Source organism: Salmo salar, chromosome ssa15 (genome assembly GCF_905237065.1).
Source record: "Salmo salar chromosome ssa15, Ssal_v3.1, whole genome shotgun sequence".
Classification (NCBI taxonomy): domain Eukaryota; kingdom Metazoa; phylum Chordata; class Actinopteri; order Salmoniformes; family Salmonidae; genus Salmo; species Salmo salar.
In genome coordinates this window covers 98,342,149-98,359,773 of record NC_059456.1, presented here as the reverse complement: position 1 = coordinate 98,359,773, position 17,625 = coordinate 98,342,149, and the positions used below count along the sequence as shown (strand labels likewise).

At 45.7% G+C, this 17,625-nt stretch overlaps 1 protein-coding gene across 4 annotated transcripts in view; it reads left to right on the top strand.

Moving 5' to 3' along the window:
* The window catches only part of LOC106572747 (plexin-B1), a 99,894-nt gene that overhangs the window by 69,925 nt on the left and 12,344 nt on the right, over positions 1 to 17,625 (top strand). For all 4 annotated transcript variants that reach the window (XR_006759313.1, XR_006759312.1, XR_006759311.1 and 1 more), the window contains 29 exons: positions 849 to 977; positions 1,298 to 1,398; positions 1,531 to 1,663; positions 1,835 to 1,991; positions 2,103 to 2,211; positions 2,302 to 2,410; positions 3,204 to 3,905; positions 4,773 to 4,871; positions 4,949 to 5,071; positions 5,241 to 5,334; positions 5,417 to 5,583; positions 5,679 to 5,830; positions 5,937 to 6,042; positions 6,164 to 6,300; positions 6,469 to 6,645; positions 6,732 to 6,966; positions 8,230 to 8,472; positions 8,580 to 8,756; positions 8,969 to 9,117; positions 9,930 to 10,030; positions 13,373 to 13,590; positions 13,775 to 13,953; positions 14,101 to 14,167; positions 15,494 to 15,640; positions 15,814 to 15,982; positions 16,195 to 16,298; positions 16,634 to 16,718; positions 17,107 to 17,273; positions 17,399 to 17,559. Coding sequence is in view for 1 of the 4 variants with exons in the window: in XM_014147187.2 (XP_014002662.1) it covers positions 849 to 977; positions 1,298 to 1,398; positions 1,531 to 1,663; positions 1,835 to 1,991; positions 2,103 to 2,211; positions 2,302 to 2,410; positions 3,204 to 3,905; positions 4,773 to 4,871; positions 4,949 to 5,071; positions 5,241 to 5,334; positions 5,417 to 5,583; positions 5,679 to 5,830; positions 5,937 to 6,042; positions 6,164 to 6,300; positions 6,469 to 6,645; positions 6,732 to 6,966; positions 8,230 to 8,472; positions 8,580 to 8,756; positions 8,969 to 9,117; positions 9,930 to 10,030; positions 13,373 to 13,590; positions 13,775 to 13,953; positions 14,101 to 14,167; positions 15,494 to 15,640; positions 15,814 to 15,982; positions 16,195 to 16,298; positions 16,634 to 16,718; positions 17,107 to 17,273; positions 17,399 to 17,559 (4,697 nt within the window). In the remaining 3 variants the exon portion in view is untranslated. The remainder of the gene's footprint in view (positions 1 to 848; positions 978 to 1,297; positions 1,399 to 1,530; positions 1,664 to 1,834; positions 1,992 to 2,102; positions 2,212 to 2,301; positions 2,411 to 3,203; positions 3,906 to 4,772; positions 4,872 to 4,948; positions 5,072 to 5,240; positions 5,335 to 5,416; positions 5,584 to 5,678; positions 5,831 to 5,936; positions 6,043 to 6,163; positions 6,301 to 6,468; positions 6,646 to 6,731; positions 6,967 to 8,229; positions 8,473 to 8,579; positions 8,757 to 8,968; positions 9,118 to 9,929; positions 10,031 to 13,372; positions 13,591 to 13,774; positions 13,954 to 14,100; positions 14,168 to 15,493; positions 15,641 to 15,813; positions 15,983 to 16,194; positions 16,299 to 16,633; positions 16,719 to 17,106; positions 17,274 to 17,398; positions 17,560 to 17,625) is intronic.

The following is a 17,625-nucleotide window of genomic DNA, read 5'->3' as shown; positions in this document are numbered from 1 at the left end:
CTCGGATAAGGCTCTATGCGTTTCTCCAGTGAACCTGATTCAGGCCATTTGAAGATAGGGTCCATCAGGAGGACCTGTTGTCGATTTTGGTGGCTCCCCGTTGCCCCAGACAACCCTGGTTCCCAGATATCGTCCGCCTGTTGGGCTGGGTTATTGGGATCTATTGTCCCAGGCGCACGGATCTGTGGGTTTGGACCCTGAATGGTTTTGTCGGCTTGGGGTTTACCCTTGAACGTGATTATGACTGCGTTTGAGAGTTGGTGTCAGGTTAAAGGAGTTTATCCTTTTTAAGAGATCTTTTGGTGGACATTTTGAAATTCTTTCAAGAGATTTTTGAGCAGGGGCTTTTTCCACATTGTGGCCAACTACAAGAAACGTCTGATCTCTGTGATTGCCAACAAGGGTTTTGCCACCAAGTACTAAGTCATGTTTTGCAGAGGGGTCAAATACTTATTTCCCTCATTAAAATGCAAATCAATTATAACATTTTTTACATTTGTTTTTCTGGATTTTTTTGTTGTTATTCTGTCTCTCACTGTTCAAATAAACCTACCATTAAAATTATAGACTGATCATTTCTTTGTCAATGGGCAAACATACAAAATCAGCAGGGGATCAAATACTTTTTTTCCCTCACTTTAGATGTTCTAAAGGTCTGCCTCAGTGGCTTGTAGGCTATGTGTGGAAGCCAGGAGATGCTAGATGTGTTTATGTTAATAAACAGTCAATTACCGTGAGACCAACAGTTATTTGCTTCACAATCACCGGCTGACTACATTTTGTGACGGCCACAGCCCTACTTGGAAATGATTGCTAGTTTACGACAGTAACCATCTGCTTCCCTCCAGGTGTTCCTCGGCTCTGGAGGTAGGGTGGAGAAGTACTCCTCCATACTCATCCAGCCCAACTCACCCATCAGCAGTGACCTCCTCCTGGACCAGATGGAGACGCACATCTACATCATGACCAGCACAATGGTTAGTCTGAGTGGACACCACACAGCAAAACACAGCTCAAACACATCACCACAAGCTACTTGACTCTCCTAATATAGGGCAGGAATCATCAACGAGATTTAGCCACGTGTCGTTTTTTTCCTTGATCGGGTTGGCGGAATGCAGTGAAGTAGATCAAGGGTAGGTACAGGTGTGTTTTTGCATTTTGTCCGTTGGCACTCTCCCTTTTAGATTAGAAAACCTGGCTAGGGAACACAATTATAGCACCTCTACGGCTTCATTGTCCATGTATATACTGTAGTACAGCTGTTCTTAAGAAAGGGATGTGGATAACGTTTCAGGTGGAGAAGCGGCCGGTGGCAGAGTGTGGAGATCACCTGGACTGTCAGTCCTGTGTCTCAGCCCGAGAGCCGTACTGTGGCTGGTGTGTTCTGGAGGGCAGGTGAGGAACCACCAACTGACCTTTCTAATTCTATACCACAGAGAGTCAAGTTAATAGAAGTTAACTTCTCACTTGTTCCTCTCTTTGGACCTGTGTTCCACCCCTCACCCCCACATCCCCCTGTGATGTCAGGTGTGGCCAGCGTTCCCAGTGCAGTCGGGGGGCTCTGCAGGGCCAGTGGCTGTGGAGCTTTGACCAGCAGCAGCAGTGTCTCAGTATCCAATCCCTGAGCCTGTATAACATCAGCCTTGGAGTGGAGACAGACGTAAGACATGAGAAGAGCAAGATACAGTGATTGTTTTGAGCTTGAAAAGAAATGATGAATACCCTTTGATACCTGTCTGTCTGTCTGTCTGTCTGTCTGTCTGTCTGTCTGTCTGTCTGTCTGTCTGTCTGTCTGTCTGTCTGTCTGTCTGTCTGTCTGTCTGTCTGTCAGATTGCTGTGTCAGTGAAGGGGTTGCCCAGTCTAGTGGAAGGCGAAGCATACAAATGTTTCTACCAGGATGTGGAAAGTCCTGCCAACGTCACAGACACTGGTGTGACCTGCTCTACCCCCGACGCCAGCAGGCTGCCTCTTATTGGCCAAGGAGAAGGTGAGTGACATTGGTGGGAGACCAATAAGACATTACAATGCAAAATGATTCTGCTCTCATTCTCAATTATCACCATAGTTAACTATCCTACTAATGTCCTCTCCTCCTCAGACTCCGTCACCGTCCCTCTGTCCCTTCGCTTCCTCAATGTGACAGTGGCTGCTTGGGAGTTCACCTTCTTTGACTGTGGCGTGGTCCAACAGCTCTCTGGAGGCATGCCGTAAGTTAAAATGCTGACATTTTACCTCAATACAATTGTATTTCTCTCCCTTTTAACCTCTCACTGTCTCTGTCTTCTCTCTGTTTTCAGGTGCAGAGGGTGTGTGAGCAGTCGCTGGGGCTGTAACTGGTGTATTCACCAGCACTTTTGCACCTGGAACATTTCCTGTGATGAGGGAGTCACAATTTACAACAAACACGTACGTCCACCTACAGGTTATCAGTCGGTGCAGTTACAGGACTGCTAACTGCTAAGTTCTATATCTTCTAACCAGCCTATTCAGGTTTGCTTTGTAGAGAAACTGGTAACTGCTACGTACTATATCTTCTAACTAGCCTATTCAGGTTTGCTTTGTAGAGAAACTGGTAACTGCTGCGTACTATATCTTCTAACCAGCCTATTCAGGTTTGCTTTGTAGAGAAACTGCTAACTGCTACGTACTATATCTTCTAACCAGCCTATTCAGGTTTGCTTTGTAAAGAAACTGGTAACTGCTAGGTACTATATCTTCTAACCAGCCTATTCAGGTTTGCTTTGTAGAGAAACTGCTAACTGCTACGTACTATATCTTCTAACCAGCCTATTCAGGTTTGCTTTGTAGAGAAACTGCTAACTGCTACGTACTATATCTTCTAACCAGCCTATTCAGGTTTGCTTTGTAGAGAAACTGCTAACTGCTACGTACTATATCTTCTAACCAGCCTATTCAGGTTTGCTTTGTAGAGAAACTGCTAACTGCTACGTACTATATCTTCTAACCAGCCTATTCAGGTTTGCTTTGTAGAGAAACTACTAACTGCCCTTGGGTAACTGTTAGTTTATTCATGTCTTGTCGTATTCTATTGTCTCTGTTTTTATTTTTTGTTGTTGTTGTAAACGTTTCGTTTTTTTTGGTGATGTCAGTCTTATTTGCATATATTTCTTGCCTATCCTCTCATTTTACTGTCGTTCCCTCCTCTCTCCTTCTCTGGACATTTTGTTACCATCTCAAGTTGAAACCACCAACAGCCACTCCCCCAGCAACCAAACAATCTGATACTGTAACTCCAACTGTCCTGGCTGCTCCAACACTCCCATACACAGAGGTATCTGATAGGACCACTCTCCCAGTCCCAGCCAGCATGGGGGTGCCCTTAGCCACTCCCCCCACCACACCTTTAACCACACTGGCCACCCAGGCTACGACTGCACTGAAAGTGACAGCCAGTCTGCAGGCAGGGGCCATCGCAGAAGAGACCAAAGTGGAGGGAGATGGAGACGGGAGTCTCCCCAGGACTACTGGTGGAACAGAGCAGACAACAGTCACCAGGGTTGAGCTGCTAGACTGGCCCGAGGCTCTAGAGACTGTGTTTCCTAGTAGTACTGCTGGACTGACTGGCCTCACTGGGACGGAGCCCTCATCCCCTGACACCACCTCAACCATCTCCAGTGGTGTCCCCCTGTTAGTGGACCTGCCCACTGGCTCTGACAGGGATGAGATCCCCCTGGCCCCCTTCCAAGGTACAGCCTCACCCCCCTGGACCAGGGAATGGGACAAGGGGGAGGGAAAGACCGAGACAAAGATGGAACCTGCAACATCCTCTGCCACAGTACCCTCTGGAGTTGATGACTCAAACCAGCCCTCTCAATCATTTACCCTCACACCTGACCCTGAGTCTTCACCAGACTACCAGTCTGACTCCTTTGCTCTGCAGGTGAGTGGGCCAGGGCTTCCACTGTCACTGGCTGTCTAGCTGATGCACCCAGTACAAGACGTGCGTTTAATCCGATAAGTGCATTTGCATCATGTAAAATAGGTTACTCTTAATTTGATCCCAAATTCCTACCCTCTTATTTATGTCATGATATGTGTGGTGTGTGTAAACAGCATCCCCATTATGTTGTGTGTTTTGAGTGTCATTGACGTTGTCAACTGGCTGTGTTTTGGAGCTCAAGCGATCAAAACATGGCTGTCTTCAGTTCATACTAAACCTGATGTTTTTTGTTTTACACCTTGTTTGTCAGTGTTTTTTTTGTTATTTTCCTCGATCTCATGTTATAGACCTTTAGACTATTGAGCAACATTTTGGAGTGGGATTTGCTTAATTGTTCTAATAGTAAATCTGGTTTAAAGCAGCAATTACAGTTTCAAACAATAACAAAGTGTCCCTGTTTTGGTAAACAGGGACACTGGAGAAATGTAACCACTCTCAAATTCATAGACAGCTATGAATGCATGGACTGACCATTCGTGATGTAAAAAATATAGTTTTAACCATGTTTTGAGGCTATATAGTGTTTTTTAAATGTACTTTGTTTAAAAACATTGGGGTAAAAAAAAGCTTATGTTTGAGTTCTGATGGGATACGAATTAAGTTCACGAGGCATTTATAAGTTATATTTTTCAAGAATAAAAGGGTACATATCATTAATTTATAAATCAACGAAATGTATGTAGCAACTGCAGAACGGCCATTTTAATGACTGAAATTGACGAGACATCACCTGGAGATGTAGGATGCTGTTAAGTTTGATGTCCCCTGTGTGTGTGTCCTGTAACATATGTCCTATAATGTGAGTAGGACTGCCCGTGTGTGGAGAAGGTCCAGGGCCCCTCTCTACTTCCTGTTAATGTGGAGCGGAAGATCACTCTGGTGGGGCGCCACCTTCACCTCTTCCAGGTGGGTGAGGAATGCAGGCTGATGGTTTACTTGACTTCAGGTGCGTGGTGTGTGAAATGTGGTCTGTGTGTGATCAGGATGAGGATCTGGACTATGAGTGTGTCCTGACCATCGAGGGGCGGTCAGTGGTGGTGGACGCGGACGTGGAGACAGAGGACACCCAGCCCTCTCTCTACATCATCACCTGCCAGCTACACCAGGTCACTCTATTCAATATCAGACTATGTGGTATTGTAAAAATGCTGTTAATTTGAGCAGTGTTTGTCTGTAGGATGTTTCATGTTTTTTGAAGAGTGATATTTCAGCTATGCAGGAAAGCTATGATTATGTTCACTGCTAAGACTGCCTTATTTTGTCATGTTGTTGCAGTATGCCTATACTGCCTCTGCGGAGGAGTACGATGCCGTGATCAATGTGAGGAGGAGAGACACCTTTCAGATTGATAGTGCTGACGACCTTCATGGTAGGTTACAAAGGAGAAGAACTATTGGTGTAGATCTGTGCTGTTGTTGGGTGGTTGACTTCTGGTATCCTCTTTGTTCCAGTGACGTTGTTTAACTGCTCTGTGGGCCGGTCAGACTGCAGCCGGTGTCGTACGGCTCATCAGAAGTACGGCTGTGTGTGGTGCGGTGGAGCTCGCTCCAGATGCAGTTACCGGGACTCCTGCGCTGGCGATATCAAGCAGTCCTGCCCGGGACCCGTCATCCACTTTGTGAGGCTTGATTTGTGTCATTGTCTTTTCATGTGTTTGCATCTTTAGACGGTGAAATAGACTCGTTTGTTGACTTCTCCATGACTGTGTTGCAGATGGAGCCTATCTCTGGACCAGTAGATGGTGGTACTGTGGTGACCATCTCAGGCTCCAATCTGGGACAGAAAGCTGAAGACATCCAGAACTCTGTCACTATAGCTGGTGTCCCCTGCACGGTCATCAACAGCAGATATGAGATCTCCTCAAGGTAATGTTCTTCTCATGCAAAAACGTTTATTTCTTCTATATTCTGCATCTCTACTTGTATCTGCATTCAGAGTAACAACCTGCTTTAATCCTCCATTGTCCTGTAGGATTGTGTGTGAGACCACAGCCAGTGGGGGACAGAAGAGTGGCCAGGCCTCAGTCGAGGTAAGAGGAGGAGGACTTGGATTCTCCGGTCAAAGGTTCAGCTTCCAGGTAACTATAACAGACTTTGTTATCTTCTATTAAAATGCTGATCTAGCCGAGTGGACAATACTGGCCCTCAAATGAAGTCTGATAAAGTTTTCTTTTCTAATGCCCTTTCTCTTCTCCTCAGGACCCAGTTCTGATGGAGATAGCCCCTCAGAAGGGGCCCAAGGCTGGGGGCTCTGCGTTGACCGTAATGGGCCAGAGCCTGAAGACTGGACACCTCAGTGAGGTCAGCGTGCTGATTGGAGGAGTCCCATGCCTCATGTGAGTCTCTTACGTATCTGTAACATTCAGTCACCAGATCAAACAGTGGTTTACAGTGGTGTCTGCGTTATGTGAGAGAATTCATAATTCATTTGTCAGTTTCCTCAATAAAAGCCCTGTAACATTCTGTAGCAGTAGTTGTGATATCTGGTTCAACTCATTCTCTAGCTCCTCGGAGGTCATGGATGACCAGATTACATGTATGACTGGTGGCAGCAACAGAACCGGAGCGCATAGAATCACTGTCCGATTTGGTAGAGCAGTGCGCCATCTAGAGGGAGATGTTTACTATTACACCTCAGACCCTAACGTAACCATGGCTACACCCTCCAAAAGCTTTCTCAGGTGGGTGGGACACTGTCACTCACAACACATTGTGTCAGAAATATATACCATTTTGTTCTTAAAGTCTTCTCTCTGTGTGTGTCCAGTGGTGGAAGACTGATACATGTGTCCGGACAAAACCTGGATGTAGTGCAGGAGCCCAGAATCCGGGTGACCCTTAGTCCTCTGGAGTCCCTCTCTCCGAGGAAGAAGAGGAGGATGAGGAGGAGCAGCAGAGATGGAGAGAGTAGAGTGAGATGTAAAGATATCCCACTCAAGAGGCAAAGACGGATAGTTCCTGAGCCAGACTGTCCTGAAGACATGCTCTGTGTTGTCAAACAGGTAAACTGGAAATGCGTGTTGAGTCCTCTAATATGATGTTCAGTTGTCTCCTTGTTTCCATTGAGGGACAGACACTCTTTTATTTGATAATGTCGTGTGATGTATCAGGGTAAAGTTGAGAATCATTCACTGCTTTCCCTAAATAGCAAATGGCAAAACATCCTTACTCTTTTTGCTGCAAAAGATGTCACGTTTCTATGTGCTTGATTTATAAATAAACTCCTGTGTCTCATCTCTCCACTTTATAAATCAACTCCTCTGTCTCATCTCTCCCTCTCCACTTTATAAATCAACTCCTCTGTCTCATCTCTCCCTCTCCACTTTATAAATCAACTCCTCTGTCTCATCTCTCCCTCTCCACTTTATAAATCAACTCCTCTGTCTCATCTCTCCACTTTATAAATCAACTCCTCTGTCTCATCTCTCCACTTTATAAATCAACTCCTCTGTCTCATCTCTCCACTTTATAAATCAACTCCTCTGTCTCATCTCTCCACTTTATAAATCAACTCCTCTGTCTCATCTCTCCACTTTATAAATCAACTCCTCTGTCTCATCTCTCCAGTTTATAAATCAACTCCTCTGTCTCATCTCTCCACTTTATAAATCAACTCCTCTGTCTCATCTCTCCACTTTATAAATCAACTCCTCTGTCTCATCTCTCCACTTTATAAATCAACTCCTCTGTCTCATCTCTCCACTTTATAAATCAACTCCTCTGTCTCATCTCTCCACTTTATAAATCAACTCCTCTGTCTCATCTCTCCACTTTATAAATCAACTCCTCTGTCTCATCTCTCCACTTTATAAATCAACTCCTCTGTCTCATCTCTCCACTTTATAAATCAACTCCTCTGTCTCATCTCTCCAGTTTATAAATCAACTCCTCTGTCTCATCTCTCCAGTTTATAAATAAACTCCTGTGTCTCATCTCTCCACTTTATAAATCAACTCCTCTGTCTCATCTCTCCCTCTCCACTTTATAAATCAACTCCTCTGTCTCATCTCTCCCTCTCCACTTTATAAATCAACTCCTCTGTCTCATCTCTCCACTTTATAAATCAACTCCTCTGTCTCATCTCTCCAGTTTATAAATCAACTCCTCTGTCTCATCTCTCCAGTTTATAAATCAACTCCTCTGTCTCATCTCTCCAGGTTATAAATCAACTCCTCTGTCTCATCTCTCCACTTTATAAATCAACTCCTCTGTCTCATCTCTCCAGTTTATAAATCAACTCCTCTATCTCATCTCTCCCTCTCCAGTTTGAGACGCGCTGTGCCGTGAGCAGCTCCTCTCTGATGCTGTGCCCTACGCCTGCCGTGGGGACGAAGGCCCACAATGCCCGGGTAAAAGTGGACTTCCTACTGGATAACCTGCACTTTGACTTCAGCGCTGTGGGCAGTGGGGCTTTCAGTTATGAGCTCAACCCCATCCTAATCCCACTGAACCAGAATGACCCCAGCAAACCCTACCAGCACAAACCTGGCAGCATCATCTCTGTGGAGGTCTCCGTTACATCCCATCTCTCCTACCATAACAGCTTCTGCAACAGTTTTTCAGAGCCTATGAGTGTTGTCTGTTTTTGTCTAATACCAGTATTGTTCTGAATCAGGGGGAGAACCTGGACCTGGCCATCTTTAAGGAGGAGGTGGTGGCTCTGATCGGGGATGGGGTGTGCTCGGTGAAGACCTTGACCCATAACCACCTCTACTGTGAGCCTCCATCCCAGCAGCCCTCAGTGATGGCCAGCAAGAAGCAGGAGGGCATGGATTCTCTCCCCGAGTTCACTGTACGTCCTCACTCCTTGGGTCACCACTGTTGGAATTGGAAATCAGAGGGCACGTGTTACATTTTGGAGGATCGTCACACCTGTAACTCTGAATGTGATGAGTAATGCTGTTGATGGATGATCTAGTGACTATAGTTGTGGCGATAGTAGGGTTGAGATGTATAAAACAGTTCAATCCTCCCACTCTAAAATCCATCGCTGTCTTGTCCCAGGTCCAGATGGGCAACCTGAACTTCTCCCTGGGCAGAGTGCAGTATGACACCCAGGTCCAGTCGACCTTCCCCCTGGAGGCCCAGGTGGGCGTGGGGGTGGGGGCCTCCATCGTAGCCCTCATCGTCCTCGTGATAGTGCTCATATACAGGTGGGTGTGGGACCTCCATCGTAGCCCTCATCGTCCACGTGGTAGTGCTCATATACAGGTGGGTGTGGGACCTCCATCGTAGCCCTCATCGTCCACGTGGTAGTGCTCATATACAGGTGGGTGTGGGGCCTCCATCGTAGCCCTCATCGTCCACGTGGTAGTGGTCATATACAGGTGGGTGTGGGGCCTCCATCGTAGCCCTCATCGTCCTCGTGATAGTGCTCATATACAGGTGGGTGTGGGGCCTCCATCGTAGCCCTCGTTGTCCTCATCATAGTGGTCATATACAGGTGGGTGTGGGGCCTCCATCGTAGCCCTCATTGTCCTCATCATAGTGGTCATATACAGGTGGGTGTGGGGCCTCCATCGTAGCCCTCATCATCCTCATCATAGTGGTCATATACAGGTGGGTGTGGGACCTCCATCGTAGCCCTCATTGTCCTCATCATAGTGGTCATATACAGGTGGGTGTGGGGCCTCCATCGTAGCCCTCATCGTCCACGTGATAGTGCTCATATACAGGTGGGTGTGGGGCCTCCATCGTAGCCCTCATTGTCCTCATCATAGTGGTCATATACAGGTGGGTGTGGGGCCTCCATCGTAGCCCTCGTTGTCCTCGTCACAATGCTCATATACAGGTGGGTGTGGGGCCTCCATCGTAGCCCTCATAGTCCTCGTCATAGTTGTCATATACAGGTGGGTGCCGACACAGTCACTGTAGTCTACCAAGTATAAACCATTTAATCTGTTCAAAGTAATGCTCGGTATACTGGATGTGAGCGCTTCTGTCTGTCCATATATCTCTCTGTCAGGAGGAAGAGCAAACAGGCTGTGAGGGACTACAAGAATGTCCAGATTCAGCTGGAGAATCTGGAGACCAGTGTGAGAGACCGCTGCAAGAAGGAGTTCACAGGTAAGAGCAAGCACCATGAGCCATAAATTAACATATACAGTTGAAGTCGGAAGTTTACAAACACTTAGGTTGGAGTCATTAAAACTAGTTTTTCAACCACTCCACAAATTTCTTGTTAAAACCTGTTGGGGATAGGGGGCAGTATTTGCATGGTCGGATAAAAAACATACCCGATTTAATCTGGTTACTACTCTTGCCCAGTAACTAGAATATGCATATAATTAGTAGATTTGGATAGAAAACACTCTAAAGTTTCTAAAACTGTTTGAATGGTGTCTGTGAGTATAACAGAACTCATATGGCAGGCAAAAACCTGAGAAGATTCCATGCAGGAAGTGGAAATCTGATTTGTGGAATCACTTTCAAGCCTTTGCCATTGAAACACACAGGGACTTATTAATCATTTAGCACTTCCTAAGGCTTCCACTAGATGTCAACAGTCTTTACAAAGTGGTTTGAGTCTTCTATGGTAGAAACTGACCCAAAGAGAGGCTTGGGAAGTTGGTCACAGGGGGAGGGCCATTACTACTATGACGCGGGCGCCCATGGGAACCCTTTTGTTCCGAAACGTTTAGTAAGACAATGCAATCGTCCACCTTGAATATTATTGAAGCTCTGGTTGAAAAAGGCCCTAAAGATTTATGTTATACAACGTTTGACATGTTTGAACGAACGTAAATATATATTTTTGCACATTCGTGACGACAAGTCCCGCGCTTCAGTACATTATGAGTAGCCTTCGGAACGCGCTAACAAGAAGGAACTATTGGGACATAAATTATTAACTTTTTCGAACAAACTACATTTGTTGTGGACCTGGGATTCCTGGAAGTGCCTTCTGATGAAGATAATCAAAGGTAAGGGAATATTTACAATAGTATATTTGATTTTAGATGGTTCCAAGATGGCGCTAACATGTATCGCCTAGCCTATTTTTCTGAGCATACCACGTCGTTTATTGCAAAGTGTGATTTCCCAGTAAAGTTATTTTTAAATCTGGCAATGCGGTTGCATTCACGAGATGTTAATCTATAATTCTTTGAATGACAATATAAAATTGTAACAATGTTTTCGAATAGTAATTTTGTCAATTGTAGCGCTGATTCACTGGAAGCATTTGAGGGAAAATATTTTCTGAACGTCACGCGCCGATGTAAAATGCTGTTTTTATATATAAATATGAACTTTATCGAACAAAAAATGCATGTATTGTGTAACATGATGTCCTAGGAGTGTCATCTGATGAAGATTGTCAAAGGTTAGTGCTGCATTTAGCTGTGTTTTGGGTATTTGTGATGCATGTTAGTTGCTTTGAAAATGGCAGTGTGATTTTTTTTGGCAGGGTACTCTCCTAACATAATCTAATGTTTTGATTTTGCTGTAAAGCCTTTTTGAAATCGGACAACGTGGTTCAATTCAGGAGAGGTGTATCTATAAAATGGTGTAAAATAGTCATATGTTTGAGAAATTGAAGTTATTGCATATAGAGGTATTTGTATTTCGCGCGACGCGATTCCACTGGCTGTTGACTAGGGTGGGACGCAAGCCACGTTCCCAGACAGGTTAACAAACTATAGTTTTGGCAAGTCGGTTAGGACATCTACTTTGTGCATGACACAAGTAATTTTTCCAACAATTGTTTACAGACAGATTATTTCACTTATAATTCACTGTCTCACAATTCCAGTGGGTCAGAAGTTTACATACACTAAGTTGACTATGCCTTTAAACAGCTTGGAAAATTGATGTCATGGCTTTAGAAGCTTCTGACAGGCTAATTGACATCATTTGAGTCAATCGGAGGTGTACCTGTGGATGTATTTCAAGGCCTACCTTCAAACTCAGTGCCTCTTTGCTTGACATCATGGTAAAATCAAAAGAAATCAGCCAAGACCTCAGAATTTTTTTGTTGTTGACCTCCACAAGTCTGGTTCATCCTTGGGAGCAATTTCCAAACGCCTGAAGGTACCACGTTCATCTGTACAAACAATAGTACGCAAGTTTAAACACCATGAGACCATGCAGCCATCATACCGCTCAGGAAGGAGACACGTTCTGTCTCCTAGAGATGAACATACTTTGGTGCGAAAAGTGCAAATCAATCCCAGAACAACAGCAAAGGATATTGTAAAGATGCTGGAGGAAACAGGTACAAAAGAATCTATATCCACAGTAAAACGAGTCCTATATCGACATAACCTAAAAGGCCGCTCAGAAAGGAAGAAGCCACTGCTCCAAAACTGCCATAAAAAAGCCAGACTACGGTTTGCAACTGCACATGGAAAAATATAACTGTTTGCCCATAATGACCATCGTTATGTTTGGAGGAAAAAGGGGGAAGCTTGCAAGCCGAAGAACACCATCCCAACTGTAAAGCATGGGGGTGGCAGCATCATGTTGTGGGGTGCTTTGCAGCAGGAGGGACTGGTGCACATCACAAAATAAATAACATCATAAACCAAGAAATGTATTTGAATATATTGAAGCAACATCTCAAGACATCAGTCAGGAAGATAAAGCTTGGTCGCAAATGGGTCTTCCAAATAGACAATGACCCCAAGCATACTTACAAAGTTGTGGCAAAATGGCTTAACCTCTATGGGCTAGGTGGGACGCTTGCTGAAGTGAGAGCCATCCTCTCTTGGGGAATGCTGCTTTTTAGTTAAGGACAACAAAGTCAAGGTATTGGAGTTGCCATTACAAAGCCCTCAATCCTATAGAAAATTTGTGGGCAGAACTGAAAAAGTGTGTGCGAGCAAGGAGGCCTACAAAACTGACTCAGTTACACCAGCTCTGTCAGGAGGAAAGGGCCAAAATTCACCCAACTTATTGTGGGAAGCTTGTGGAAGGCTACCTGAAACGTTTTACCCAAGTTGAACAATTTAAAGGCAATGCTACCAAATTCTAATTGAGTGCATGTAAACTTCTGACCTACTAGGAATGTGATGAAAGAAATAAAAGCTGAAATAAATCATTCTCTCTACTATTATTCTGACATTTCACATTCTTAAAATAAAGTGGTGATCCTAACTGACCTAACACGGAATTTTTACTAGGATTAAATGTCAGGAATTGGGAGAAAAGAAAAAGGTGTCTGTAAACTTCTGACTTTAACTGTAAATGTTTTATTTCTTTATTTAACTTGTATTTAACCAGGTTAGTCTCATTGAGATGAACATCTATTTTTCAAGAGAGACTTGGACATAACAGCATCTTATATCTCAAAAACCTAAAGTGGCCTTAAATAAAGAGTTTTTCGGGTGTGGGTTACATATTCTTTTGCTAAAAAGATTCTCATTCTCTCTCAATGTGGTTTATTTCCCTCCCTCTTCCTCTGTGCAGACCTGATGACTGAAATGATGGACTGTTCCAGTGACCTGGTGGGTTCTGGTATCCCCTTCCTGGACTACAGGGTGTATGCAGAGCGCATTTTCTTCCCTGGCCACCGGGAGTCGCCACTGAGGCGAGATTTGGACGTGCCGGAGTGCCGTAGACAGACGGTGGAGCAGGGGCTGGTTCAGTTGTCCAACCTCCTCAACAGCAAACTATTCCTCACCACGGTAACTGACTCTGAATAAGTATGATGTCCAGTCTCTTTTGTTGTTGACTGAACTCGAACTGCCTCAATGGCATTCAGACTCTAAAACATCTACAGTAATATCATAGTAATATCATAATGCATATATTTAATGCTTCTCTTTCACCGTGTCACTGTTTTGACCCCTTTGTGTCCCTTCCTCCCAGTTCATCCACACCCTGGAGGTGCAGCGGACCTTCTCGCCTCGGGACCGGGCTTACGTGGCCTCCCTGCTTACCGTGGCCCTGCATGGGAAGCTGGAGTACTTCACTGACATCCTGAAGACTCTGCTCAACGACCTGGTGGTGCAGTACATGGCCAAGAACCCCAGACTGATGCTCCGAAGGTGAGGTGGATGATCAGTAGGATGTCCTCCTCAGTCTTGGTAATGACAGGCTTCTTGCGAGGTCTTCTAAAGTCTGTTGTGGATGGATTTTCTTATCAGTATCAGACACATTCACATTGAATATGTTGTCCTGTTGTCCTGTTTCAGAACTGAGTCAGTGGTGGAGAAGCTGCTGACCAACTGGATGTCCATGTGTCTGTTTACCTTCCTGAGGGTGAGTCCCTCAGACTGCCATGTCCCCATTCACCCACTGTGTCTCCTCACTAAAGAGACAGAGAACCATGTCCCTATTCACCCCCCTGTCTCCTCCATAAAGAGACAGAGAACCATGTCCCCATTCACCCCCCTGTCTCCTCACTAAAGAGACAGAGAACCATGTCCCCATTCACCCCCTTGTCTCCTTACTAAAGAGACAGAGAACCATGTCCCCATTCACCCCCTGTCTCCTTACTAAAGAGACAGAGAACCATGTCCCCATTCACCCCCTGTCTCCTTACTAAAGAGACAGAGAACCATGTCCCCATTCACCCCCCTGTCTCCTTACTAAAGACACAGTTAGAGAACCATGTCCCCATTCACCCCCTTGTCTCCTCACTAAAGAGACAGAGAACCATGTCCCCATTCACCCCCCTTGTCTCCTCACTAAAGAGACAGAGAACCATGTCCCCATTCACCCCCCCTTGTCTCCTTACTAAAGAGACAGAGAACCATGTCCCCATTCACCCCCCCCCTTGTCTCCTTACTAAAGAGACAGAGAACCATGTCCCCATTCACCCCCTGTCTCCTTACTAAAGAGACAGAGAACCATGTCCCCATTCACCCCCTGTCTCCTTACTAAAGAGACAGAGAACCATGTCCCCATTCACCCCCTGTCTCCTTACTAAAGAGACAGAGAACCATGTCCCCATTCACCCCCTGTCTCCTTACTAAAGAGACAGAGAACCATGTCCCCATTCACCCCCCTGTCTCCTTACTAAAGAGACAGAGAACCATGTCCCCATTCACCCCCTTGTCTCCTTACTAAAGAGACAGAGAACCATGTCCCCATTCACCCCCCTGTCTCCTTACTAAAGAGACAGAGAACCATGTCCCCATTCACCCCCCTTGTCTCCTTACTAAAGAGACAGAGAACCATGTCCCCATTCACCCCCCTGTCTCCTTACTAAAGAGACAGAGAACCATGTCCCCATTCACCCCCTTGTCTCCTTACTAAAGAGACAGAGAACCATGTCCCCATTCACCCCCCTTGTCTCCTTACTAAAGAGACAGAGAACCATGTCCCCATTCACCCCCCTTGTCTCCTTACTAAAGAGACAGAGAACCATGTCCCCATTCACCCCCCTTGTCTCCTTACTAAAGAGACAGAGAACCATGTCCCCATTCACCCCCCTGTCTCCTTACTAAAGAGACAGAGAACCATGTCCCCATTCACCCCCCTTGTCTCCTTACTAAAGAGACAGAGAACCATGTCCCCATTCACCCCCTTGTCTCCTTACTAAAGAGACCGTTAGAGAACCATGTCTCTGTGCTGTGTTATTAGGACACTGCAGGGGAATCCTTCTACATGCTATTCAGAGCCATTAAACACCAGGTGGACAAGGGACCGGTGGACGTCGTGACAGGAAAGGCCAAGTATACACTCAACGACAACAGGCTGCTCCGCGAGGACATAGATTACAAAACCCTGGTGAGAGCACAGCACACACAATCCCTGATGTCCCTTTGCCACTAATACGCATCTACATGCAAGGCTTTCTGTTGCATTACAAAGCAGAGGCTGGAAAGGAAGGAGTTGTGCAGCATGGTGAAGTAGTCCTAGTTTCAGGATAGTGGTATAATGAGCCACCATTAACCTTTCAGACGCTGAATGTCCTCATGCCAGCGACAGGCAACGGTGGCGTGCCCCAGACGGCTCCTGCCAAGGTGCTGGACTGTGACACCATAACCCAGGTGAAGGAGAAGCTCCTGGAACAAGCATGGAAGGGCATGTCCTTCTCCCAGAGACCCCACACAGACTCTCTCCACCTGGGTGAGCCTCCACAACAGCTCTCTTATCATTCACTGTTCAATATGAAAAGGTGACATCCTCGTCCACCCTGGCATGCCAGGTCGAAGTCAAGCCAAATAACATGTATCCAAGTTAATGGACATACTATAGAATTGACAACGCCAACGGAATCCCTCCTTGGTCATGACATTTATAATAAACTGTTTCATTTTCTGTATTGTGTCCTTGATCAGAGTGGCGTGCGGGCACGGCAGGTCACCTGATCCTGTCTGACGAGGACCTGACGTCGGTGGTGCAGGGCTCCTGGAAACGCCTCAACACCCTGCACCATTACAAGGTCAGACACAGCAGGCCACACATCCCATCACATTATATCCCTCCCTATCCCCCTTAAAGGGATAGTTCGACATTTTGGCTATAAAGCCCTTTTTTTCTACTAACATGCTAGCTGCTCCTGCAGACTTTGTCATTGCGCAAACATCAGTTAGCAATGCCTCCAGAAACAACCTTGAAATTGCACACAGAGACATACAAATGGTATCCATGAATTCATCTGACTCTGGGGAAGTAGATAAAATGTCTAACAATCCCTTTAAACAGAATGACTAACTACATCACTGTAAAGTCTCCTTTTTGTTACTTTGATTTCATGATTTCACAAATGGCCTGCAGGTTCCGGATGGAGCCACTGTTGCACTGGTACCCCGGAACACTAAACACGTCCACAATGACAGCCATGATTACATTCCTGGAGAGAGTGAGTCTGCACAATGACAGCCATGATTACATTCCTGGAGAGAGTGAGTCTGCACAATGACAGCCATGATTACATTCCTGGAGAGAGTGAGTCTGCACAATGACAGCCATGATTACATTCCTGGAGAGAGTGAGTCTCAACTAATCTAGAATCTAGGGCAGCATGGTCATAGGATAGTGTTTAGCATCAATAGAACACAACAACCACATTCAGACAATTCACACAAGATGATTTTGTTACAGTGTGATACTGTATAACTAGCAATGGTGTTTTTCTGAAGAAACTGCCCTTCAATTGCATAAGGGTGCCCTTACCTTATCTACCAAGACTAGGTCAGAGATGGCTTGCAGGGGCACTGTATGACCATGCATGTTCCGCTGTCTTACAGAGACACCCATGTTGGACGATGGGGACGAGGGAGGCATGAAGCTCTGGCATCTGGTGAAAGCCAACGAGGAGCCAGACGTTCCCAAACACAGGCGTGGCAGCCTGAAGGAGAGAGAGAGGGCCAAAGCCATCCCTGAGATCTACCTCACCCGCCTACTCTCCATGAAGGTGCCAGAATGCACATGCAACACAATCCCACACACACATAGGCTCAACCACAAACAGTATTTGTAACAATTTACACTCAACCTTTGCACATATTTATTCCCAAAACGTCCTGCTCTCCTTCCCAGGGCACACTGCAGAAGTTTGTGGATGACTTGTTCACAGTGATCCTGAGCACTAACCAGACAGTTCCCACGGCTGTCAAGTACTTCTTTGACCTGCTGGATGAGCAGGCTCTGCAACACAACATCACAGACTCTGAGACCATCCACATCTGGAAGACTAACAGGTAACAATTCAGCACTACTACTGGTTCATTTGCTTGTAAACACTGAAGTGTTTCCTATCTTTTAGA